At 36.1% G+C, this 27,614-nt stretch overlaps 1 protein-coding gene across 3 annotated transcripts in view; it reads right to left on the bottom strand.

The window, feature by feature from the left end:
* Nucleotides 1-27,614, bottom strand: part of RELN (reelin) — a 558,183-nt gene that overhangs the window by 200,582 nt on the left and 329,987 nt on the right. For all 3 annotated transcript variants that reach the window (XM_027539733.1, XM_027539731.1, XM_027539732.1), the window contains exons 11-14: nucleotides 26,244-26,389; nucleotides 11,153-11,304; nucleotides 1,625-1,737; nucleotides 57-265 (exon numbers count right to left, since the gene is read on the bottom strand). In XM_027539733.1, coding sequence (XP_027395534.1) covers nucleotides 57-265; nucleotides 1,625-1,737; nucleotides 11,153-11,304; nucleotides 26,244-26,389 — 620 coding nt within the window. The remainder of the gene's footprint in view (nucleotides 1-56; nucleotides 266-1,624; nucleotides 1,738-11,152; nucleotides 11,305-26,243; nucleotides 26,390-27,614) is intronic.

Genomic DNA, 27,614 nt, shown 5'->3' with positions numbered 1-27,614 from the left:
CCAAGTTCATGTGTTCATTGTTAATTTGTCCACACACACAGAATGTAGCTTCCTACCTGTTCCCAGGCTGCTGTGTTCCACATCCCAGATTAATAGAAAACTGTATCATGTGAGACATTGTAGAAGGGAGAACAGGTAAGACGTGGAAAAAATCTACAGCCCAGACATTCCTATTATATCCTTGATGGTTCTTTTGCCTGAGACAAAATTTGGTAGCAGGAGTCTGAAGATCAGGATTGATGACTACAGAAACCAAAGATGGAACCTTCAAAACAAAGGAAACCAAAATCACTCATAATCTTCCTTATGGGAATCAGTGTGAATTCTCCAAGATTCAACTTACAATTACTATGCATACAACTGCCATTTATTAAGCACCAAGCAATATTCTGCTTATTTCATTTGTTATTTCACATCAAAGATGCTGTCCTTAGGGGACACTCATTTTAATCACTCAGAATTCCTCCTTTGCCGACACCTGAAACTCAGTGTGTGACTGGTCAGACTCTTTCTACCTGAAGATAAATTGCCTTAAGGTCTTTAAAGTTATCAAAGCTAATGTATCCATTTTATCTACCTTTGCACTAGACAAAGGCAACTTGACATTAATCAATCTTCTAAAGTGTATTCAAGTAATATAAATTCTTTGCCAAATCAGGTATTCCAAAAATAGGACTCTAAGCAGAAACACCCATAGCCAATGAGTTAATCCATGATAATTTACATAATTGATTTGGTCTGAGGCATGCAGCTGACCAGTGCAAGTATAACCCTACCTAGTTATAGCTGAAAAAAACTGTACATTAATAAAATTCCAAACAGTATGACTTGGGTGACCCTAGCATGTGGGGTATGTTGGATACTTTCTTTGGTTGTTACCTATCTAGCCTTGATGTTTATCTTCTGTCTTCCTGACTTAAACTATGAGATGCTAGATGCTGGCTTTGTTCAAGCTTTTTAAAGTACTGGCTCTCTGGCTCAAATTAGCAAAGAGAAAAAAGCAAAGGTAGTAACAATCTATACTTCTACTGGGTCTTCCCAGGTGGCACTAGTGGTAAAGAACCTGCCTGCCAATGCATATGAGACGTGGGTTTGATCTCTGGGTCAGGAAGATCCCCTGGAGAAGGGCATGGCTACCTACTCCAGTATTCTTGCCTGGAGAATCCCCATGGACAGAGGAGCCTGGCAGGCTGCAGTTCATAGGGTCACATGGAGTCAGACACGACTGAAGTGATTTAGCAAATACTTCTACCATGTCTTTTGCCTAGGAAACTGCAAATGCTGGATTAACGCTCACTATGCCAGATAGCAAGTCTGTAAGGCTTCACAGGTAGAGTCACTGTTAAGAGTTTTCTTAGGGACAAGAATAATTGTTAGCTCATTGGGCTCCACCTTATTGTCTCTGATGGGCTATAATTCAATCTTCCTGATAAAATTTCATCTTTTTCTTTATATCAGGAAAAAAGTGAATGCTAAAATAACGTCCATGTCACTTTTAAAGAAATGTGGCAACTTCCTGGACTACCAGAAGAGAGATTTATCCTCTTCATTTAGCAGAGTCTTCACGGTTTTCACTTGAACTGGGGTGGGGCCATCCGACACACAGATTGGGATGTGTATGTACCTTGTATGAGGAATAGGAAAGAGTATCCAGTGTAATGTGTTCTTTTCTTCCTTCAGTTTTCGCATACAGGGCAACATCATTTTCATGAGAGTCTCCAGGATCACAAATCCCTCCTGCACACAGAATTTTAAGTGTTAGTACCAATTTGCACCCATGAACATATCAAATATAGTGTTAAATATTAGAACAAAAACAAAATTTTAAAACCCAGATGTCACTTAAGAATGACCCTAAACAAAGTAACCAGATCCAAAGAAATAATTTACGAAGATAGTTCAGATAGGCCATGCTAAAGATCAAAGACTTCACATTTTTGAAGGCCAAAGTAACTATTTACCAAACTATTACACAAATAATAGTTTGCAACAAACTGTGACTACAGGTCCCTATTTTAACTGTTACTAAATAAATGTGCTCTGCTTTTTAATAAACCATTACTTTTTTTAAATTTTATTTTATTTTTAAACTTTACAATATTGTATTAGTTTTGCCCAACATCGAAATGAATCCGCCACAGGTATTCCTGTGCTCCCCAAACCATTACTTTTTTATATTTGAGGTCTTTGTGGTCAAAGTTCAGAAACTATTGATTATGATTTTTAAAAAGTGTGGTGAGTCACTGAATCAAGGATTACTGAAGTAGTGTTACTTAAATGGTTATATGTAGTACCTTTAATATTTTAGTACATATTAGCTATTTGTATTTTAGATGCAACTCATTTTACATTTTTACTTTTGGTACCTCATTTGATTGTTTGAAGATATATAGAGTAGTTTATTCCCTATCGCACTACTTTACAGTCATATGAAATGATATAAAGTTAGACTTTGAGAGGTGATTAAGATTATTCTGATGATGCAACTGGATTAATCATGCAAGTACCAGAAACTGAAGATCATTTAACTAGTTGGTGGAAGAACCAGGAGTTGATATTAAGTTTTAAACTTTGACCCTCTATTTCTTTCACTATTGCATTGGGCCAATAACCTTTATTCTTGCGGCTTCTATCAACTGTCTGTTTAACCTGGATTTTATTTATTTATTTAATGATATTTTCTGTGGTGGGTTGAATGGTGGTTTTAAAAAAGATATGTCTATGTCCTAGCATCCTAGAACCTGTGAAAATGCCTTTATTTGGAAACTGTGTCATTGCAGAGGTAATTCACATAAAGATCTTGTTGCTGCTACCGCTAAGTCGCGTCAGTCGTGTTCGACTCTGTGCAACCCCACAGACGGCAGCCCACCAGGCTCCCCGTCCCTGGGATTCTCCAGGCAAGAACACTGGAGAGGGTTGCCATTTCCTTCTCCAATGCATGAAAGTGAAAAGTGAAAGTGAAGTCGCCAAGTCCTGTCCAACTCTTAGCGACCCCATGGACTGCAGCCTACCGGGCTCCTCCACCCATGGGATTTTCCAGGCAAGAGTACTGGAGTGGGGTGCCACTGAGATGAGATCATTCTGGATTATCTAGATGGCTCGGAAATTCAATGACTAATGTCCTTGTAAGATACAGAAGAGGAAAAGACACAAACACAGTGGAGAAGACCTTGCAGAGAGGGAGATGGGGTTTGGGTAAAATATTTTCCTTTACCCTCTTGTGTTAATCTCTTGACAGTTGTGATACCTACCCTCTGGCCTATTTCAATCTTACACAATTGTGGTCAAACTTCTTTTGTCCTTTGTCTATGAGCAGTAGAGATCTTTTCATACTTAATTTGAATTTGTAATGGTTTTCTTCTTACAGATACAGAATTCTTTTTTCTGCTCCCTTCTTAGCCTTTCTTTTTTGTTCCATTTTGTCCAAAGAGATGCTCATGCTAGTTAGTTTCTAGAAATGTATCTTTTTCTGGCTGTTTTACACAGTGACTGATGGCTCTTGCAAAACCATTAAGCAAGAAACTTGCCTTTTACTATAAGGCGTGCAGTTTTTAGTTCATGGAGGATCAAGAACTCAGAAACCACCTACTTTCCCTGGATTCTTGCCTGGAGAATCCCATGGACAGGGGAGCCTGGCAGGCTACAGTCCATGGGGCCGCAAGAGTCAGACTTAGCGACTAAACCATCACCACCTAACCTGGATTTTAAAGGATTACTTGTCTAGCTAGAAACTTCTCCCCACCCACCATTATCCTTCATAACAACACCAAACATAATAGCAGGAGTGGCGACACAGATTTCCTGGCAAACGTTCTAGCCCTAAGGTCCAAAATTTATAATATTAATTTCTAATTTTATTATTATTACCTTTCGAGAAAAATCTCTTCCAGTTCTTAAATCAAACACTATTAATCTTAATTTTTATCTACAGGAAATTTTTGTCCCTAATACTCTGCTGCTGCTGCTGCTAAGTTGCTTCAGTCGTGTCCAACTCTGTGCGACCCCATAGACGGCACCCCACCGGGCTCCCCCATCCCTGGGATTCTCCAGGCAAGAACACTGGAGTAGGTTGTCATTTCCTTCTCCAATGCATGAAAGTGAAAATTGAAAGTGAAGTCACTCAGTCATGTCTGACTCTTCACGACCCCACTGACTGCAGTCCACCAGGCTCCTCTGTCCTGGGAGTTTCCAGGCAAGAGTACTGGAGTGGGTTGCCATTGCCTTCTCCGCCCTAATAGTCTACAGTGACACAAAAAGCAAACTCAAAAACTCCAGAATAAGATTACCCTTTAAGAGTTAATCTAGTAAAGTCAATAAATAATGGATGAGACTCACCATCTGTATAAATAAATAAAGTGTCATTTATGGCAAATGTCTGATTTAAACTCAACCTGGATAACTGGGATCTGATCTTGGGTAGAAATTACTGAAATGTGATGTTAAATAAGAAAGTTAGAACCTGACCAGTATAAGAAAGAACATGATAACAGAAGTACCTTGGGTGCTGGTATTTGTTAAAACTGGCACATTACATCTGTCAGACATATGTAACGTAAGTGTAAGCAAGTGTGGGGCTTCCCTGGTGGCTCAGATGGCAAAAAATCTGCCTGCAATGTGGGAGCCCTGGGTTCAAGCCCTGGGAAGATCCCCTGGAGAAGGAAATGACAACCCATTCCAGTATTCTTGCCTGGAAAATCCCAAGGACCAGTATAAGAAAGTACATGATAACACAAGAAACTTGGGTATTGGTATTTGTTAAATTTGGCATGTTACATCTGTTAGACATATGTAACTTCCCATACAACAAATATTTACTGAGCTAAGTAATCTGAACTGAGAATAGGGAAGCCAGATATAGTGATAATGTAGACCTCATTCTAAAAGATGTTTATTGTTCAAGGGCAACAACCTGTAAAGAGAAGATCATGATTTTGACATCTGATATTACATTTTTGCATATCACTGCACAGTTCAAGGTTATAGTAAATACAGTTAACCAAGCCATTCTACAGGGTAGTCTTGGGAGGTAGGGGGAAAGAGCTACATGAAAACTAAATTATCTTTTTAAAAACTGGTTATTGAGCCAATATAAAAGACTTACCAAAAAGAACAAAAAAGGTGAAAGGTCACAGGCATTATGGGTTTAAAGCACCACATCTAGAGACACAGGAACTGAACCATCAGTTCTCTCTAATTTCATTAATTTGTTCCCTGTAAACCCTCTCTGCTCTCTCAAGAACAGTTCGTGAACTGCATCTGCCTTTCAGAGAGAATAGAAACCCACGTGGGAGTTTCATCCAGCCCAGAATGACAGAAGAAGAAAGTCCAAAAGGAGCCAAGACTTTAAAACGATGACAGACTTTATCTGAAAGATCCCTCTGGGGGCAATTTATCAGTTCTGTGAAGTTTCAGTGACAGCAGCTCCTTCAGAAAGATACAGATTCTTCTTCAGCTTCATTCACTTTGATGTATTGTGGAAAGGTATGACTCAAGAGGCATTTTGTACAGCAATTAAAGTACAGAAGATTTCAATAGAAACTAGATGGACAGTTAAGTTTTAAAATATTTTAAATCCTGTTTTAGGTATTAACAGCTTTTTAAGACATTTTTTTTACATTAAGAAAGTGGTTTTGTTATTTACTGTGTGCAGGATATTGGACCTAAAGGTTCAATTGAGCCCTGACCTCAAAAAGTCTGTAATTTGGCAAGTAACTAATAACATACGTAAAAGAATGATAATTAGCAATCAAATGTGTTGTGTTGCCATAACTGCAGCCAAAATTCAGAGAAAAGAAATACAAGTGTAGAAGAAGAGAGTGGGATATATAGGAGATGCTTAGTATATATTTATTGAAGAAATAATAAAGAAAATTTAAAAACCCCAAACGAATGATGTATATTAGATTACTTTTGTCATGATCATTGCATTCTGGCTCTAAGAACAGTGCTGGATACTAGTCCTCAATGAATTTGAGAATGTGTGAATAAAGGAAACAGACCGTGAATGTGTGAATAAAGGAAACAGACCGTGAACCAAACTTAAAAAGTTCAGCAAATTTTCCAGAAATAATAGTCACAGCAGATTGATATGAGCCAAAGGATGAAATCAGGAAGGACACATAGGCAGTGTCTGAGAAGAAGGGAATGTGATCTGTCCTAGATTAACAATTGGCTACTGATTTTCCTAAGGCACAGTACTTAGTGAGGGGTTACTTATAAACTATCTATCATAACTTAAATCGTTTCCCATATTCTTTTCTAGTGGTTCAGATGGTAAACGATCCACCTGCAATGCGGATGACCTGGGGGAAGATCCCCTGGGAAAGGGAATGGCAACACATTGCAGCATTCTTGTTGGGAAAATCCCATGGGCAGAGGAGCCTGGTGAGCTACAGTCCATGGGGTTGCAAAGAGCCAGACACGACTGAGTGACTAACACTTTCACTTTCACCCAAGTCTTTAAGTCATTTCCTGCAGTATCCAGTCTTATTCTACCTATCCTGCTGTCATCCTGTCCTAGCCTATCCCAGCCTATCCTAACCTAAACACACCTTTGCTGGATTCTACCTTCTCCTCAAGATCAGACCCCATTCCATGTGTTTACTGATTAACTTCTTGAAAGAGCAGTTCTCTGTCAGTGAGCCATCTCTATTTCTCTTAACTCTATATACTTTGGCTTCCCAGGTACATTACCATGAGGAATCACAGATGGGCTCTCCGCCTGTCCTGGTTGCCTTTTGTCTCTGTGGCATTCCTCCACTGCTGATCACCTCCTAGTCATCCCACCCCTGAACCACTCCCTCCCCTTCCTCCTGTAGCACAGAATCATGACTTCCTCCTGCATTTCCTTATGCTTTTTCTCAGTGTACTTTGTCTCTCCTTGTCCTTCTACCTACACCTAGATGAGGGTTCTCCCTACAGAGTTTTCATGTCCTACTCTGTCTCCTGCTTGGGAGAGCACAGTGACTTTAGTGGCTCAAGTTATCACCTGCATCCTGACAACTTTCAAATCTGATTTAGACCCTGACTAGAATTTCTGTGCTTATATCGCCTTCCAGATCCCCCAACCTCAACATATCTAATAATATAAAACCCTCTACTACACATTTTCTCTTTATCATAATTATTATTATTTTTGAAAATAGCAATTTTGGGAAATGGCATCATTCTTCCAATCATCTTATACAGAAATCTGAGTTCGCTCCAAGACTGCTCTCACCATCCCCAGTCAGCTGAGCATGAACTTCAGTTGGCTCTTCTCCAGTTATTCTATCTCTGTCCCTCCTTCACATTATTGCCACCATCACTGTAATTTCTTTGTTGCTTGGATCAGTGCAATAGCCTCCATAATTTAGGGCTGCCAACTAAAATACTTTGCAGGACCAACCCCTATACAAAAAGTTACTTGTTGTTTATCTGAAATTCAAATTTAAATAAGTCTCTCAGTCTCAGTTTCAGTTCAGTCACTCAGTCATGTCCGATTCTTTGTGACCCCATGAACCTCAGCACGCCAGGCCTCCCTGTCCATCACCAACACCCTCCACCCAAACCCATGTCCATTGTGTTGGTGATGCCATCCAACCATGTTATCCTCTGTCATCCCCTTCTCCTCCTGCCCTCAATCTTTCCCAGCATCAGGGTCTTTTCCAATGAGTCAGTTCTTCGCATCAGGTGGCCAAAGTACTGGAGTTTCAGCTTTAGCATCAGTCCTTCCAATGAATACCCAGGACTGATCTTTAGGATGGACTGGTTGGATCTCCTTGCAGTCCAAGGGACTCTCAAGAGTCTTCTCCAACACCACACTTAAAAAGCATCCATTCTTTGGTGCTCAGCTTTCTTTATAGTCCAACTCTCACACTTGTACATGACCACTGGAAAAACCATAGCTTTGACTAGATGGACTTTTTTGGACAAAGTAATGTCTCTGCTTTTGAATATGCTATTTAGGTTGGTCATAACTTTCCTTCAAAGGAGTAGGCGTCTTTTAATTTCATGGCTGCAATCACCATCTGCAGTGATTTTGGCGCCCCCAAAAATAAAGTCTGACACTGTTTCCCCATCTATTTCCCATGAAGTGATGGGAACAGATGGCCATGATCTTAGTTTTCTGAATGTTGAGCTTTAAGCCAACTTTTTCACTCTCCTCTTTCACTTTCATCAAGAGTCTCTTTAGTTTTCTTCACTTTCTGCCATAAGGGTGGTGTCATTTGCATATCTGAGGTTATTGATATTTCTCCCAGAAATCTTGATTCCAGCTTGTGTTTCTTCCAGCCCAGCATTTCTCATGATGTACTCTGCATAGAAGTTAAATAAGCAGGGTGACAGTATACAGCCTTGACGTACTCCTTTCTCTATTTGGACCCAGTCTGTTGTTCCATGTCCAGTTCTAACTGTTGCTTCCTGACCTGCATACAGGTTTCTCAAGAGGCAGGTCAGGTGGTCTGGTATTCCCATCTCTTTCAGAATTTTCTACAGTTTATTGCGATCCACACAGTCAAAGGCTTTGGCATAGTCAATAAGGCAGAAATAGATGTTTTTCTGGAACTCTCTTGCTTTTTCCATGATCCAGCGGATGTTGGCAGTTTGATCTCTGGTTCCCCTGCCTTTTCTAAAACCCACTTGAACATTTGGAAGTTCATGGTTCACGTATTGCTGAAGCCTGGCTTGGAGAATTTTAAGCATCACTTTACTAGCGTGTGAGATGAGTGCAATTGTGCAGTAGTTTGAGCATTCTTTGGCATTGCCTTTTTTTGGGATTGGAATGAAAACTGACCTTTTCCTGTCCTATGGCCACTGCTGAGTTTTCCAGATTTGCTGGCATACTGAGTGCAGCGCTTCACAGCATCATCTTTCAGGATTTGAAATAGCTCAACTGAATTCCATCACCTCCACTAGCTTTGTTCGTAGTGACCCCGCAATAAATCTGGCAACCCTATCCTACTTGGTATTCTATCTTCTAATTTCTGATTGTTTCAGTCTTTCCTTCACACTATGCCAGAATTACATTTCTAAAACAAAGATGAGAATATTTTATAGAACTGACAGAAATTATCTGACAGCTCCATGTTGCCTAGAGTAAGAGAATCTAAATTCTTCAGTATGATATTGAAGTCAGTTGCTTCTCTGGCTTCAGTTCAGGATTCTAGTTCCAGTTTATGTCTTTCCTTTCAACTATACTGGGAAAATCACCCATCTCTAAACACGTCATGTACCTTTATATTTGTGCTTTTGGTCAAAATGCTGGCTTAGCTTAAACCTTCAAGGCCCAGTTCAAATACCATCTATTTCACAAAGCTTTACCCTAATCCCATCTCCATGGCAATATCCAGATCTTCCTTTGCACTTCTGTAACATTTTTATTCCTTTACAGCCCAACTGCAATCTCTTTCATAGTTAGATATTACTTGTGGGCAAGAACTCAAAGTAATTTTTATATACAAAAAAATAAAAATACATTGAGTCTTAATTATTTATTAGACACCATTTTAGGTCTTTGCAACTCACTGATCAGCAGCTCTGTGATTTAGGTGGCATTATTTTCTCTAGCTGTAGTCTCCATGTATGCCAGCTCAGTGTTCTACATTCAATAGGAATTCATTAAATTTTTTAATTGAATGGAGAGCTTTTATTTGGGATAATGTACTTTGGGCCCATTCAAGTGAATGTTTTCCTCAGAGTCAATGTAATTTTAATCGATTCATTAATAATCTGCTTTGTCCTAGAAATAATTAAAGATAACTTGATCTGTTATAAGATCAAGATGACAATCTCTTATACCAAAGGCAGTGCAATGGGTTGATTTACCATAATTTACTATGAAAAATGAAGAATTCAAAAATATTATGTAAAAAATGAAAATATGAAAAAGCAAAAATATTTAAATTAGACTGGCATATTAAATGTTTATTATAATTTGCTGGATGGGGAGTGGTTCTTAAGGTTTCCCAGGAATCAGTCTTAATAAACTGAGAGCCTGTTTGAATTCTATTTAAAGGAAATTAATTTATTAAATTCTTAAAATTTCTTTCTAAAAAAGAAAAAATTAAAATTTATTCTCTTTAAAATTTTAAAAAGATTAAGAAACTGAGGTCTGGGTCTTTATATAACTCATTTCAGAGTCAAGGTGAGGATATCTTTATGGCAGGAAGATTACATTATTATGGTTTATATCCACAACATCCTTGTAATCAAATGTATCATTATTGAAGGTGAGGTAGCATCACACAGGCAATGTATTTGACAACATGATACAACTGGAAGTTTGCTTTGCCACTCTGAGCTGTAGGAAGTGAGGAATGTGAGAGAAATAATGGCCAGTGCAGAAGCCTAGACTTGGGAGGCTTGTTTGTCCTGATGAATTGACATCTTTGCTAGTAAGGTCAAAGGTAGACAATGTTTATTTCCTGCTTCACTTCCAGGTGTGGCCTGTGCTTTTCCAGTCATTTAACAAAGAAGGCATGTGACACCTACTCACATTTTTGGAATGACATCCAGTAAAGAGTATGTCGCTGTGGCTCTTGCTGACAAAAATGATAAATTTGAGAGGACACACAGTTCAACCCCTAATTCCTCCTTCGGTATTTTTCTAAATTTTTAACTATTTATTTGCTCTGCAATCATCTGAAGAAAAATAACACTTTAAATGTACTTTTTTTTCTGTGCTTACCACCATATTATAAAGTAGAGAATATTATTAAAGTATTAAAAAGTATTATTAATTGTTTCTTTCTTAGCTTCCCACAACAAAACAGCTATGCAATGATGAGATATCCATTTAAAACAAATGATTCACTTGGTTGACTATATTTTGGAGAGGCTAGAGGCTTTGGACAAAGGAGTTACTTTGTTCTTAGCTTCTCTCTCATTGTCTTTTCAGCTATGACCACTGCAGTAGATGTGGAAAGAAGGTTTTAAGGCATTTTGTCTTTAGGTATAGTCATGTAAGAACAAGACTAGCTTCTGTTCAGGATGGTTCTAGCAGGGCTGGTGTGAGGCAGATGTGAGCACCAATTTTGCCCAACCAGTAGTAGTCACAGTTCATGAATTTTTATTTTATAATGTAGAAAACAAACAGCCTTACTTCCTCAGGAATAGATGACGATCTAGAATTTGCCCTATTTTGAACAATAAAATTTGTTCAAAAGGTACCTACCCATAACAAAGTAAAACCTCAGGTTCCCGTAACCAGTAGTGTCCAAGTAGGGGGTACATATTTTCCTCTCTCCATCTTTGAGGAAGACCATTGATAAACCTGATTCTATTGTTCCACATTCTGTACCAATTACAGCTCCCACGATATCCCACCTTTAAAAAAATGACAAACACTAACAGTTAGAATATTAAGTCAAAGCTTTATAGAGTATAACATTTTATTTTTAATGAGGAATATTTACTTAGTAATAAATAATTCTGAAATAAAGATGTGGTATCTCCAATTTCCTTGAAGAGATCTCTAGTCTTTCCCTTTATTTTACTGTCCTCTATCTCTTTACATTGTTCATTTAAGAAGGTCTTATCTCTCCTTGTTACTCTCTGGAACTCTGCATTCAGTTGGACCAGAAAGAAGGCTTCAGTTCAGTTCAGTTCAGTCGCTCAGTCATGTCCGACTCTTTGAGACCCCATGAATTGCAGCACGCCAGGCCTCCCTGTCCATCACCAACTCCCGGAGTTCACTCAAACTCACGTCCATCGAGTCGGTGATGCCATCCAGCCATCTCATCCTCTGTCATCCCCTTCTCCTCCTGCCCCCAGTCCCTCCCAGCATCAGAGTCTTTTCCAATGAGTCAATTCTTTGCATGAGGTGGCCAAAGTACTGGAGTTTCAGCTTTAGCATCATTCCATCCAAAGAACACCCAGGACTGATCTCCTTTAGAATGGACTGGTTGGATCTCTTAGCACTGAAGAATTGATGATTCTGAACCATGGTGCTGGAGAACACTCTTGAGAGTTCCTTGGACAGCAAGGAGATCAAACCAGTCAATCCTGAGGAAAATCAACCCTGAATATTCATTGGAAGGTCTGGTGCTGAAGCTGAAGCTCCAATACTTTGGCCACCTGATGTGAAGAGCAGACTCACAAGACCCTGATGCTGGGAAAGACTGAAGGCAAAGGAGAAGGGGGCAGTGGAGGATGATATGGTTAGACAGCATCACCATCTCAGCGGCCGTGAATTTGAGCACATTTTGGGAGATTGTGGAGGACAGAGGAGCCTGGTGTGCTGCAGTCCATGCTGTCACAAAGAGTTGGACATGACTTAGCAACTGAACAACAACAAAGATGCAGCACTACAGGTTTTAGATAATGAAAATGAAAGGGAAAGTGTTAGTTGGTCAGTCATGTCAGACTCTTTGCAACCCCATGGACTGTAGCCTGCCAGGCTTCTCTGTCCATGGGATTTTCCAGGTAAGAATACTGGAGTAGGTTGCCATTTCCTTCTCCAGGGGATCTTCCTGACCCAGGGATCAAGCCCAGGTCTCTGGCATTGCAGGCTGATTCTTTACTACTGAGCCACCAGGGAAGCTCCTAAACAAAGTTTTAAACACATTCTTTTCACTATTACAGTTTTTCTGTGGAGAAAAATTTGATCAATACTATGTAGAGTGTGACTTCCCCCGTGGCTCCGTGGTAGGGAATCTGCCTGCAATGCAGGAGCTCTAGGAGTCGCGGGTTCAATTCCTGGCTTGGAAGATCCCCTGAAGGAGGCCATGGCAACCCACTCCAGTATTCTTGCCTGGAGAATCCCAGTGACAGAGAAGCCTGGCGGATACAGTCCAAAGGTGGCAAAGAGTCAGACACAACTGAAGTGACTTTAGCATGCATGACATGTATAGTGTATCTGCTACATAATAGCCTTTATCCTCAAAGCACTTAAGCAGTTGAGATTGAGGCTCAAATTTGAACTAAGGAAACAGGAAATCATAAAAGATAGTACCATAATATTATAAATACTTGTATGGTATTTTGCACATTAAAAATAGTTATAGCATGAAAAGTCAAACAACCTGGCAAAAGTCTAGCAAGTTTCCAGAAAGGGGATGAGATTTAAATATGCAGAAAAGAATAAAAATATTTACTATTTAAAAACTCTTGTATCTCCTTAGTATTTATCTCTGCTTGTGTCTAATTTGGCCATTGCTTTTCACACAACTAACTTGCCTACAGAGGAAACTGGGACACACAGACATAAGTGGCTTACCTAAGGCCAACTGCGTGTTTGGCTCTGAAATTGAGATAGATATTCTGTTTCTTAGTTCACTGTTATTTTAGTAGTTGCAGTTCTAAGAAGGGTACTGTGCCAAGACAATTATGCTGAACTGTTTGAGATCAAAATGTTTAGAAAATGTTAATTTTTTTTTTTTTTTTGTATTTTAACAGATTATATCAATCATTTAAGGAAAAGCAGCTCCTAATAGTACTAGACTACTGTAAATAGCAGGAACCTCTCTCCACTCACACAAGAATATTTCACACTGGTTCATTGGTCTTTTACCTGCTCCATTTATCCCAATTAAGCCACTCAGTCTACTGATCCACAAAGCAAGTTAAGGTTATAAATGATGCATATGATGACTCCTTTTAGGCATCCATCTGCTTTAGAGTATTTTCAAAATGAAAGATTAAATTGGAAAAGATGGAATTGTCACAGACTAAAAGAACGTTTTATTCAAGTGAGAAATGAGATTAGCAGTCTTTTTCTCCTAATTATTAGTTGTAACTAAGTAACTCTTTTAATCTAAATGAATTGTTTTCATGACTTCTACCACAGAGAGGGTTATATGAGACATGATTTAGGCTGTATTATCTCTTTTTAATCTTTTTTAAAACATATTCAATTTTATTCTAATTTTCATTTCTCCCAATATATTTGAAGATAAGAAAAGTGAGGTTATTTTCTTTAAAATAAATAATTAAAATAAATATATTACAAATATATATATACACAATAAAATAAATACAAAGATATATACAAATATATATTACAATAAAAGGAAATAGAAAATTTAGTCAGCTTTGAAGAGAAAAGTGGAGAGAAATCTGAAAAATCACTTTGTAAAAGTCTCACTGCTTTAAATAAGTTATCTTTCATTAAATAAAAATTCAGTAGGAGCTTCTTATGGCACAAGCTCATTCTTTCATGAATTTGTACAAACACTGGCTCGAGCTTAGTTGGAGGCAAAGTATCCTTGAGGGGGTCCCAGAGCTGAATCAACTACTGAGGGACCTGATAGACACCTGCCCGGAATTCAGAATCCCTCTCTGTCAGGTTGCAAAGTTGTAGTCTATTCCAATTACAAAAATATCATGGTCTCTGATTCTCTCAATATAATAATTACATGAAGTAAAATTATGACATAACCGAATCTTTTTTGTTATCTGTTACAATATAACTTTTTATGAACTATTATAAATTTGATAGTCAGTATATGTTGATGGGCATGAAAATGCCATTTGAATCAAGAGATGTTAGTATTTCAGAGATTTTGTACTGATGTTCTTTCTGCAAAGAATATTCTTGCCCAGCCAGCATGGCTGACTCCCTAATCTCCTTTAGATATTTATGATGATGTCACTGACTCAGTGAAGTCCTCCTTAGACATCTAAAATTGCAACCTCCAATACACTTATACGTGAAACTCCTCCCAATCTGCTTTAATTTTCTCATTAAGAAATATATAAAATCCAAACTATACTATAATATAAAAACAGTATAAGTTATAAGACATATCTTGTTTGCTAAACAGTCTCATTTAACATATTGCATTTTTCATTTACATATCTTGTTCATGAACATAACCAAATCTTTGAGTCCAGCAGTGGTATTTACAGAGCTCTATAGTTTTAGCAATATCTTGGATGGTACTGCAATTTTCCTGAAAAGGAGTGTTACTTCTCTACAGTTTAAATTGTTTTCCCCAAGGAAATGTGGTTCTTTGTGAACTGCATTTGAAGGAATGACTGCCTAGAGGGAAGAACTCTCTACAATAAAGCAATTTATATTTATTCTTTGATGGCTAATTCTAAAAAAACATTCCTTACATTATTTATTATAAATACATGGGTATCTATTATTTATAATAGAATGGGGCAAAGTTGCAATACGCAAAAAAATTTAATAATCAATAAAATGCCTTAAGGCAACTTTGTTCCTTAGAGGTAGAAGGGCAAAATAATATTTAATTTATATTTTAGTGTATGTCCTTCTACTTTTTGTATCAAAAAGAGAATTCTTTTTGTAAGCAAAACTAATTTAAAGAAGTTTTTTTTTACCTGGAAAGCTTGTGATCCTCCCTATTAGCTGCTTTGGAATGCCTTGAGAATATAATTATATTTTAATCAGCTCACACTTTAATAGTTTTAAGAATGATACAAAACTATAACTGATTCATTTTGTTATACACCTGTAACTAACACAATATTGTAAATCAGCAATACCCCAATAAAAATTAAAATAAAAAATGATATGGAGTAAAACTTAAAAATTCTCACCAAAAAAAAACCAGAAGTGAAATGATAGATATGCTAATTAATTAGATTTTATGTTTATATATATCAAATCAACATGATGTACACTTCAGATATCTTACAACTTTATATGTCAACTGTATCTCAATAAAGCTGAAATTAAAAATAGTGTTTTCATAAGCTAAAAAAAAAATGATGAATACTCTTCAAAGGGCAATCTGGCAGTACTTATCAAAATGAAAATTACATATATACATATATATGTATATGTATATATCTGATTTTCTAATTGTCTTTTTTCTTCTTTTAGGAATTTCTCCTTCAGAAATACTTTAAGTATACAAAAAATCTATCACAATATTCTTTGACTATCAACAGAGGTCCAGATAGATAAATTGGTACAGTGACATTCTGAAATAATGATATATATTCACTGACTAAAAGAGACATTCATAATATATTGTTAAATTTTTAAAAATCAAGTTTAGTAAGGAAAATTTGACCCTAGAGAGTATTTTTGTATGGTCATAGAAAAATTTCTGAATGGATATATACCAGAAAACATGTCTACATTTTAACAGTAGGGATTCACATTGGAAGACTTTTAATTTTTACTTTACACATTTCCTTTCTTTTGCAAAAGGAAAATCACTTTCAGAAAAAGGAAGAAAAACATTCAATTTATATGTGTTAGAATTCAGAATGAAAAGTTAAATTATTTCATCATAGATTGATGAAAATACTAAGAATATGAACATAGGAAACAGAGGTCTTATATTTTAAATACCTTTTCCCCCCTACTACAAATATTGGTACAAAAGCCTCTAAAAGGTAGTGGAACATTTCACATGATCTATGAAGATCTGTTTTATTATATTTTCCAGAATATATTAAACCACCTAAAGTTGATGACTTTAGGCTTGAACTAAGATATAGAATAGAGCCTGGCTATAAGAGCCTACATTTACCAGATTCATAACATTTTTTTATCTACTAGAAATTCTCTGAGACTGAATAAGTTCATTACATCCATAAGGTCTCTATTTGGGATGAATTCTTTGATATTTAATAAGGAATGTGCCATATGTAAAGATTCTTCCACATTCATTTATATTCATGAGGCTTATCTCTAGCATAAGTCCTGTGAGGTCTAGCAAGGTGTATACTTTGACTAAAGGCTTCTCCACTTTCATTGCATTTATAGGTTTTTCCTCCAGCATGACAGCTTAGGTGAAGGTAAAGGATGAGTTCTCTTTGAAGGCTTTCCTGTATGAACTGCATTTAAAAATTCCTTTCTTCAATTGGTTCTGCTATATTTCACTCAAATTCAATTTTGTCTTAGGTTTTTATTACATGCATTATTTTTATTTACACTCTTGTTGGAATAACATTAATAAAGAGTATTGGCTTCAGAATGGTAGAAAACACTCAGCTTCCTCACCAATAAAACAGAAATATGACCTAGACTGAGGATGTTTAGAGAAAAAGATATATCGCCTGGCATATTACAGTTTCAAATAATGTTTGTTTCCTTTTCTCCCCACCCCCACCACCTCGTAAAATATAGTGCTATTTTTGTTTTAAAATAAGTCAAAGTGGCAATTCAAGTGAACTTTTAAATTACAATGAGTATTTTTTCATATTAGAATTAGCAGAGCAGCAATCTTGCACAAAGTTGCAGTACAACATGCAAAATGTAATTGCTTAATCAATCAATTTAAGCAAGGCCATACTTAGCTGAAAGAAAACTGTACTTTCTATCAGTGGGTCTTTTGTACAGTCCAAGATTTGGGCTACAAACCTATCTGGGAATTTAAATTTATTACTTATGTGATCTAAATGGTCAAGTGGTTTTGCTTTAATAATAACGAATGTGCCTGTTAAAAAAAAAAAAAAAAGGAGACCCACTTAATACAATGTTAACTCAGACTGTCAATCTGTCCTTGATTCACTTATCCTGAATTATAAGCTTAAATAAAATCCCTCTGGAGCATTATAAGCACCTTGTGAAAAGGATCCTAAGCCAGAGGTAACATAATTCTTCTGGGTAGGATAGAGGGAAGAATTTGTAGAAAATAGCAAGAAGATGCTCAAACTGTTCTGAAGAGTTTTAAATAGTTTTAAGACCAATTTTTAATAAAAGCATCAGCCGACATGGAAGGGGCTATAATGGAGATTGTTCTTCTTGGCCTATATGCAGTTTAGGTTTTCAAGGATATATGTAACATTCTTTGGGATTATCTCCCCAGAAGGGGAAGCCAATATAAATTTGTTTTATTAAGTTTATATTGCCTTTTTCTTGGTTTTATTCCAGTGAATAGCACTGAAATTTAAGAAAGACACTTTGAAAGACATTTTGAAATTTAAAAGACAGTTGCAGGTATGACCCACTTTTCTAAGCAATGACATTAAAAAATATAACTAATACTTTGTATTTTGGTCTTTTTATAGTAAATTCCTGATCAGAGACTAAGTTATGGCTGACCTGAGGAAAACATTTTCTGTGCTCAATTTTTTTCTGTAATCTTTGATGAGATGTTTTAAAATGTATTTCTTGAAAGAATTTCTTCAGAACAAATTTATAAAGCAATTCTCTTAATAGGGTGTGGGTGGTAGCAGAATGGGAGTCTTTGGACTGGAGGTTGGAAGGAACAGGGAATAGTCAGTTCAGCAGCTGAGACACTACTCTCTCTGTTTGCCCTCCGGCATCCCTTCTATGTCTTTCTAGTGTTTTGGAATTCTGGGTATTTCATCTATTTTCTGATAGCTATATTCTCATTATTGGAAAACTGGAAGACAAGAACAATTAATATTTGACTATATTTCTAACATCTTATATGTGTATTTCAACATGGTCATGAAAATATTATACAGATGGTTTTGAATTTTGCCTTTTTTCATTTACATTAATAATATATACTTTCCCCAGATTATTATTAACTCTTTAAAAATGGGTTATATAATATTTTATTATATATGCCAAACTAGTCATTATTTTGTTGTCATACTTCAAAATACATCACTAAATAATTATACCATTTATCATAATTTATGGGGCTGAGGAATTAAATTCTCAATTTTCTAATGCTCCTTAGATGTGTTCTATTAATAGATAACCCTGAGCTACATTTCTTGAGGTATCAGAGTTCTGCTTTTCCTTCATATAAACTCCTAAATATTCAGGAGTGCCTTGTGGTCAGTGTGGAGCAGGTGAACTACTGAAGAAAGACTATGGAGAACAAAGACATGCTGAAGAAGTGGGCATTTGAACACTTCAGTGCCAGCAGCCTCTTCTAACACCGCTACAGAAAAATCCTATCATGGTCTAATGTTGTCCCAAGCTGTAAGGAATTAAGATTTTGATTTCATTCTCTTTTTTCTGTGACTTCAGTAAAGAGAGTCCTTTCTTGAAGAGGAAGACAGTTGCTGTATTCTGGATGCTCACATGGAAAGCTAGTTTGGAGCGGGAAGAGGTTATTGAAGAACGGCATTGCCAAAAGTGAAGATAAAAATGTGCTACAAATTAAACAAGGAATTTCAGAACAATTTTGGCACACCTAATCATATGAACTTATTTTTTATTATTTGAAAATTTACTGTTTATGTTTTAAAATAGAAAAATAATTTGCTTAAATAGAAAGCAATGTTAGAACCCACATCAAAAGCAAACCTGAACAAATAAGAAGTCTTTTAACAGCTTGAAACAAGTTTACTTTGATCCATTTTAGCAGTTCCATGGTTTCAAAATATATGCAATTATCATTTTAACTAATATTGTCTTTCTTAAAATGACCTCCCATTAGTTCAGATAATCTCATTTAGGTTTTATTGGACTATTTAATTTTGTTTGTGTTTCTTTTATATCTTATTAGTTTCTGTGAGTATAATTTTTCTTTGAGTACCACTTTGGTCATATCCTATTACCAACAGTAATCACAGTTGGAACAGCAACCAATTTTTGATTTTTTTTGATTGCTTGTTATGTGTCATGCACTGTGCAAAGTGCTCTTCATATATTATTGCATAAAATACTCCTTTTTAGTCCTTTATTGCTTAAATCTGAATTCTATAAGGTTTGAATATCTGATATTAATATGCCTCCTTGCTTCTTTTGTTGCATTTATCTGGTATATTAGTTTTTCTTTATTGATTTTCAACTTCTTACATTATTCTAGTTTAAGTCTTTCATAAATAGCAAATAAATAGCTGATTTTTTTAAAACTTACTATGAAAATCTCACAATAAATGAACATAACTCATTCAAGTTTATTGTGCACTGATATATTTAGATTGAAAAAGCGAAAGTGTTAATTGCTCAGTTGTGTCTGACTCTTGGTGATCTCATGGACTGTAGCCCACCAGGCTCCCCTGTCCATAGAATTCTCACTTTGACTACTAGAGTGGGTAGCCACTCTCCTCTCCAGGGGATCTTGGATTGGTTCATGCCAAACTGTTTTCTGCTTTCTATTTACTCTGTTTTTTGTTTATTTTTCTGTCACTCCTGGCATTTGTGGACTAAGTTCTCTTTATTCTGTTAAGCTAATGCTTTAGAAGTTATGTAGCCTATATATGGCTAACATAATTTCTTTAACACACCTATTTACCCTTAAAGCTTTCTACTAATATTAAGAGTTACCCAAGACCTATATTCTTACTCCAGGCAAGTAAAGAACGTTGGCAGTATTTTAATTGCTTTTTCTCTTCTCGTCAGTTTCCCTTTGTACCTGTCATATTGAGGTCATCTGGGCTTTAACTACAAACTTTGATTTAAATATTTTAATAATCAATTTTTTTTCAGTCTGAACTACAAGCTTTCCTTTTTTCCTTGCTCACTACTCTTTCTTGAATCTATCATATTTCTCTTGGATTAACTTCTATGGGTACATCTTCCAGTAATTCTTTCAGAGAGTGTTCAGGAGTAGTAAACTTTCTGAACCCTTGTGTCTGCAAAGCTTTTTATTTTTCTCCAATACTTGAATCATATTTGTCTGGAGGAGAATGTTAAGTTCCAAATAATCCTCTCTCAGAACACTAAGATAACTGCTTCATTTTTTAAAACTTATGCTTTGTGTTACCAAGGAAAGCACAATGAAACTCATTAAAGATTTAAGATTTCCACTTTCAACTGTGTTCTGAAGTTTCTCCCTTATGGTCTAGGACTGGATATTTTTCCATCCATCTTGCTAAACATTTTCATTCATATGAACTATGTCTCTTCTTTCTTCTAAGTTTCGGGAACCTTTCTTCTATTTTTTTTTTAATATTTCATTCCACATTTTCCCTCTGACCCTTCCTCCTTTAGGAATTCCTATTATTTCTAATGTTAGAAATACTATTCTTCCCCCTATACTTTACAGTATAGTATACACACTATACAATAATCCTAAGTTTTGGAAACACTTCAAAACTCAAATTTCCAGCTCACTAATTTGTTCTTTACCTATGCCTATGCTCATATTCAGGGGGAAAAATCCACTAAATTTGTTTCAACAATCATATATTTTCATTTTTCACATCTCTATTTTTTCTTCATAAAATCTGTTTTAATTTAACAAATACAGTATGCTTTCTTATCTCTTTGAGGACATTAACTATAATGATAAAGTCTCCATTTGTTTACTCTGATACATCTATTTTCTCAGTTCTTAGCTGTCTAGTTTGATTAATTATTTTTATGGAGTGGATTTTCCTCAGATTTGATGATTCCAGATCATTTGTATCCACTATTCACCCTTAGTTTTGGTGTAAAAAATGTCCACCAATGAGAGCCGATGTGCTCTTGGGTGGGGAGTACCATGGGGATCCTTGAGGTTTCCAGTTACCTGGCATGGCCCTGCTTCTCCATTCCAAGTGTTCACATTCACTGCTTGTTCCTAAGGGCAGAAGTGGCCCGCACAGAAGTTGAATGCAGTGAGAGACCATCTACTTGGCAATCTCCACAGCAGGACGTCAGAGCCCCATCTGATTCCTGTGTTCATTCAGTACCTATACCTTTTTTAGTGCCTCATTAAATATGTATTTTAAGTTATAGTTTTCTCCTTAATCAGATCCGTTTTTTTTTTTTCTAATTTTTTGTAACACTTCCTAATTCCTGGCTCAATTAGGGCACACTTTTTTTTTTCAGAGTGTCATTACAGATTCATTTGCTCATTTTCTATAATTTCCAAGGATTTGGGGCAGTTGTGGAAGACTAGAGTACGCTCTCTTGATTCAATAGTCTGATATTCAATTACTCAGCCATAAAAAAAAAAAAGAAATAATGCCATTTGCAGTAATATGGATGGACCTGGATCTAGAAATTATTATATTAAGTGAAGTAAGTCAGACAGAGAAAGACAAGTATCATATGATATTCTTTACATGTATAATATGGGCTTCCCTGGTGGCTCAGAGGTTAAAGCATCTGCCTGCAATGCGGGAGACCCGCGTTCGATCCCTGGATCGGGAAGATCCCCTGGAGAAGGAAATGGCAACCCGCTGCAGTATTCTTGCCTGAAGAATCCCATGGACGGAGGAGCCTGGTAGGCTACAGTTCACGGGGTCGCAAAGAGTCGGACACGACTGACACATGTATAATATAAAAAAGTGATACAAATGAACTTATTTACAAAACAGAAATAGACTCACAGACATAGATAACAAACCTATGATTACCAAAGAAGAAAGGCAGGAAGGGATAAATCAGGAGTTTGAGATTAGCAGATACAAACTATTATATATAGAATAAATAGTAAGGTCCCACTATATAGAACAGGAACTATATTCAATATCTTATAATAATCCTATAATGGAAAAGAATCTGAAAAAAGAATATATATACATATATATCATATATATAACACATATATATGATATATCTATGTATGTATATATCTGAATCATGTTGCTATATACCTGAACCTAACACAACACTGTAAATTAATTACACTTCAAAACACAGCTTAACATTCATTACATTGTGGAGGTTCTCTAATATGAATACTTCAGTGAAAGCAATAAAACAGGTATTTTGAAAAGTTATCTGAATAGTTAAAAACATGCATGACAAGCATACAAATTCCATATTCTAGCAATGTGTTTCTCTACAAAGTCCCCTCCCACCTGAAGACAGCTTTGGCTAGGTGAGATACGGTAGTTGCTAATTAAATGATGTGTTTATAAGGTTAAGCCAAAGTTCACTAAGGCTCACATAAATTATCAGTTTATCTATTAAAGTTTCTATCTTGCTGAAGTAACAGATGTATCTTTTCTAGGAAAAAGAAAATAAACTTTAAAATCCCACTTAAAATAAACCTATCTACATACAGCTTTGTGATGTGAAAAGCAAATAATTTTTGCATCTTTGTGATGTGAGATCAAATAGTTTCATTCAAATGGTAAGGAAACAGGAATATTTGGAAACTGGGTTCCAAAAAAAGTCATAATGACTGTGGACACTTTTTCTTGCCTGAATTCATGTGAAATGTTTTGAAGATATTATTAGAGAGGATTGCATATTCTTTTTTTCTCTTTCATAATTCTTATGGGAGAAAAAACATAGTTAAAAGAGATGAAAATATTATATCCATACTAATAATTTATTTTTTGTGTGTGTTAAAAGAAAGTGACCTCAAAGTGTCAGAATTCAATCAATTCAATTGGTCACTCTTGAATACTGTGGGAATTTAACACCTATGTTTTATGTCTGTTTCAGCAGTGAGCTTATGATGATAAATTGTCTGTGTGGGTGGTGATGGTTGAGGGGAAGAATGAGACAAATATTCAGTAAATCTGGCTCAAAAAACACATCAAGAATTTCACTACCAAGATCCTAATCTGTTTTTCTTTGTCAGTTCTTACCCTAGGTAAAAATGCTTCACATTAATTTGATTGTGACAGGATATCTTCACTGGAGTTTTGATTAAGAATTAACTACAACAGCATTCTCTCCTAGATCAATAAAGCAGCATTTGGGAGTGAGTAGGTATGGAGAAGGTATACACACATATACACATTCACATACAACATTACAGATTAAATCAGCAATTTATCACCATCCCAAAACAAAGAAAGTACTAGATTCTCTCATTATCCTTTTATATCTTTTTTTATAATATAAGGGCAACATGGATAACTGGTTCACCAGATAAGAGTATAAATGAAGTAGTTCTGAGAGGGGGCAGTGTGGTCTGATATCCTAGGGGAAAAGCTACAACAAAGCTAAGGTGTGGTTGCTAGAATAATTAAGCTGCTTTCAGAATTTAGGTGAATTGTGTTCCAATTACAGGGACACAGGTGCTTTTGTCAAGCACATTATTCTATGTTATTGGAACAGAAATCTGCTGACAATGTCATGGCTTGAAAGTACCAGCCTCTTAACTGTGACCAAAACCTGATATATCTTAGCACTGAGAATTGGCCAAAGAAACCACATGAGTCACTAAGTGAATGGAATTTGGTCTGATATTCCAGTGTCTGTATTGACTTTAGCTCTTTTTTCAAGCATAAATACTTTTATTTCTTTTGGTTTGTTTTGGGAGATGAAAGTTTTCGTTTAACCACAAATTCTCATATCATTAGTGCTCTGAGATAACAGAATGTCTGATCTGTTAACTGGAATATGTTTTTTGCCAGGTATTTTTCTGGATTAGTACATTAATTTTCTAAAGTATGTTTCGTTTCTTTTAATATAAAATTTGTTCCTTTCTAAGCTTAATTCCTAAAGGGTTTTTCCGTGTGTTTGAACTAAGTCTCCACTAATGTTAGTACTGGAGAGTTGTGTGGACCATTAGTCGATATAGTACAGCATTCTTTTGTTCTTCTATAGATGACTTTTAATAATAAAAGAGGACATTCTGGGAGAGGAAATATGTGGATATGAAGGCCATGGGTAAAAATAAATTTTATCTCTTCCCCAAAGAATAAGAGGACATTAGAACTTTGAGGAAAGAGATACATAGCTAACTAGCTAGCCAGTTAACTAAACAGGAAAGGGTTTGCATGTCAGCATGTTACCACTGGAGACGTGTTTTTCTCTCTGCTGTAGTAGGAAGGAGGCTGGGTATCTGGATATCACTGGGACATCACCTGAGTTCCCAGGGGTATAGGTCTCATTGAAAAAGAATAACCTGTCACTGCTGCATGGATAGTACAAACTTGGGAGAGTTGAAGGAGTGGAGGTCAATGAGTCTTTGGTGCTTGAAAATTTGGGACCCTCTCATAGGCAGTCAAGTTCCATTGTCAGTAAAGGGATCTGAATTGGTCTTTTATATCAGAAGTCAGAAAGCGCTGATATGCTGGTGATGGGTCTTTTATCTCCAGAAAGTGGGTAAAGAAGACTTGGGTGCATGGTCAAAGTTCTAGATCCCATCATGGTCTATGAGGGGAGTAGAATGAGCCCTGTTTGTGTAAGGAAAGCAGCCAGCCTCCTGGGGAGATCCTGGACACAAGAAAGAGAAACAATGGTTGCTGGTCCCTCAAGTAGACACCAGAGCCATACTGGACTGGAACTTCAAGCGTGACAAAAACCTCAGAAGAGAAGGACTTTGTGGACTTAAGGGTGTGAGCACTACTGCTAGGCTTGGAGAGGTCAATGGTACCCCCTAGGGGGGAGGTGTCCCTTAAGGCGTCAGTTTTCTTCAGAGGCTTCTCACAGGCTAGATTTCCCTGAGGCAGAAGAGCAGGGCTGCATGTACTAGTAGAAATCTCGCCTGCAACAGTGAGAGATCCTGATGTGGCAGCAGAAAGTCAAGCAGCACAGCTCAGGCTGCCAGTCAGATTTCCCTCTTATCGGGTTCAAATGTAGTTTCTGGGCAATGCATAGGAAGTGGGGAACCCAAGAAGTCCATGGTGGCCCTCTGGTCCCTCAGGCACTTAGGTCCCATCCAGTTTTGATTGAATTTGTTGAGATCAGAGATATGTAAATACCTCAAATGTTGTATTCTTGAAAAGTTTCTGATAGTTAACAGTTAAGTCATTGCTATTTCATAATCATTATGAAACTATATTTTATGTTAATTTCCTTCTCCTTCATCATGGTTTCAGAAAACATGTACTAAACAGTAAGAACCTGGTTACAAGTGCATATGTATTGAAAAGAAGAAAAAGGCCAGGTGAGAACCAGAAAATTTCTAGAATTCCAACACACACTTATCTTATGAATTTTGATTCTCTGAACCTGTTAATTTTTCTCAATTTGAACTTCTGAAAGTGCCATTCAATTACTAGAAATATCTTAGGGACAATGGACCCAGAAGAAGGCACACAGTTTATAAAAGCAAGAAAATACTACCACCAAACCATCTTCATTGTTTCAATGTCAGGCTCGTATCCTTCCTTTAAAAATCTCTAAATGGTAAATTTTACCCCCCAAACAACTAATTTGTTATAGATCAAAACCATATTCCACTAAAAATCGGTAACAGCATCTATATAAATCTCAGATCCCGGGGAGACAACTGAAAGTCTCAATATAAAAGTAGTGGAAAGATTTTGTATGCTATACACATTGAAAAAAACAAAAACAAAACTTCTCCTGGTAAAAGCTGCATAAACAAAGATGAGATATAAGTATTCAACTGAAGTTAAAAGATATTTGCAATCACAAATTTTTAGTATGCATAAAATAATTGACTGCTTAATAAAGAATGTTTAAGATAAGTGTACCCCTTTGGCTTGTCCATGATAAGACTCTCCAGTATTGACTTAAGTATGCTTTTGCTAGTTAACAATATGCATTTAAAATATGACCAGTGGAATAAATGTAAGTGCTATACACAGCATGGGAGATAACAATTACTTACCCTGTAGGCTGGCTCTCAAATTCTTCTGACCACTGCTCTTGAATATCCTCGGTAGAAAGATCTACATCCCGGGTGGTGGCAAAATTGAACTCACTGCCTTCATTTCCATGGAAATAAATGGAGTTCCCATCTGACTGACAGCTATGCTGTAGATAAAAAGAGAGCGTGGGGTGTCCATTGAATTGGTTTTGTGGCTGTATCTGTCTTATTCATGTATAATTAGAGTTTTTAGAAAAGTCACTATATTATTCCCTCTATGATGGACTCTGAAATCAAAAGAGCTTGTTACCTCCTTTTCTTTTTTTGGTCTTATTTAATTCAGTTACAATTTCTTTCTAACTTATTAAGTTATCACAAAAAGAGAGTCAAGAGACCATTTGAGCTTTGCCGCCTCAGCCTTCAGTGTGAAACAAGAATATTTTAATTGAAATAATTTCCCATCTTTACCACAGTCCTTGTTGTAGGAATTAAGTGTGATAATGACTTGTCATATATTTTCAATACTGTGGTTATGGACTTAAATCACACTGACCTTTTCAATATTCCATATATTTCTGGCTTGCCATTCAAACCTTTCACAATTTGTCTCTAAATGAGATATGAGCAGAATAGCTTGCTAATCAAAACATGGAATACAGAAAAGGTCAAAGTAATCCCTGATATGATGGTATATTCTCAGCCAGCTTTTGAGCAAAAGTTTCTGACCAGATCTAGGAAGTACATGATGTCCCTGATGAGCCTGTAAACAAGAAACTTTGTCATTCTCCAAAAGAACATCAGGCTTACAGAAAAATAAATAAGTTTAAATTAAAAAAATATATATACATCATCACACAAAAAAGAAAAATAATTTCTTGTGATGCTTTTTTTATACTTTTTTTCCAGCTTTAAGTGAAGAATCAAAGGCAAGATCCAACTATAGAGCTGGGTAAACTGAGTACTTAGCTTTTAAAAATATAAGTTTTTGCATTAATCATTTTCTGGTAATGTCACACATAGAGACATGCTAATAAATAAAAGATCAAACATTGTTTCAAGTTTTATATACTCTTAAAATAAAATAGAAATGAAGAAAAATAAGTGGTGAGAGGATTTCAGTTAGATCCTGTGACTGTTGGTTCTGTAGGGCAAGGATCATATTCCTGTATTTCAGGTCTTAGCATAATGCTTGGCATATGGCAGTAATTAAAAAATATTTGTTGAATAATTTAATAAATGAATAAATTATGATATGGTTATGTCTTTCAGGTAATTAACTAATTTTTATGGAAAACTCACAAGTTAGGAAGCATCAGGAAGTCAGTGGAGGGAAGAGGTTTATAATTGATTATAATAATAATCTAATCTTTGCTCTAAAAAGATTGTAGCCAA

The sequence above is a fragment of the Bos indicus x Bos taurus genome, chromosome 4, assembly GCF_003369695.1.
Source record: "Bos indicus x Bos taurus breed Angus x Brahman F1 hybrid chromosome 4, Bos_hybrid_MaternalHap_v2.0, whole genome shotgun sequence".
Lineage (NCBI taxonomy): Eukaryota > Metazoa > Chordata > Mammalia > Artiodactyla > Bovidae > Bos > Bos indicus x Bos taurus.
This window is presented reverse-complemented; position numbering and strand designations above follow the sequence as displayed.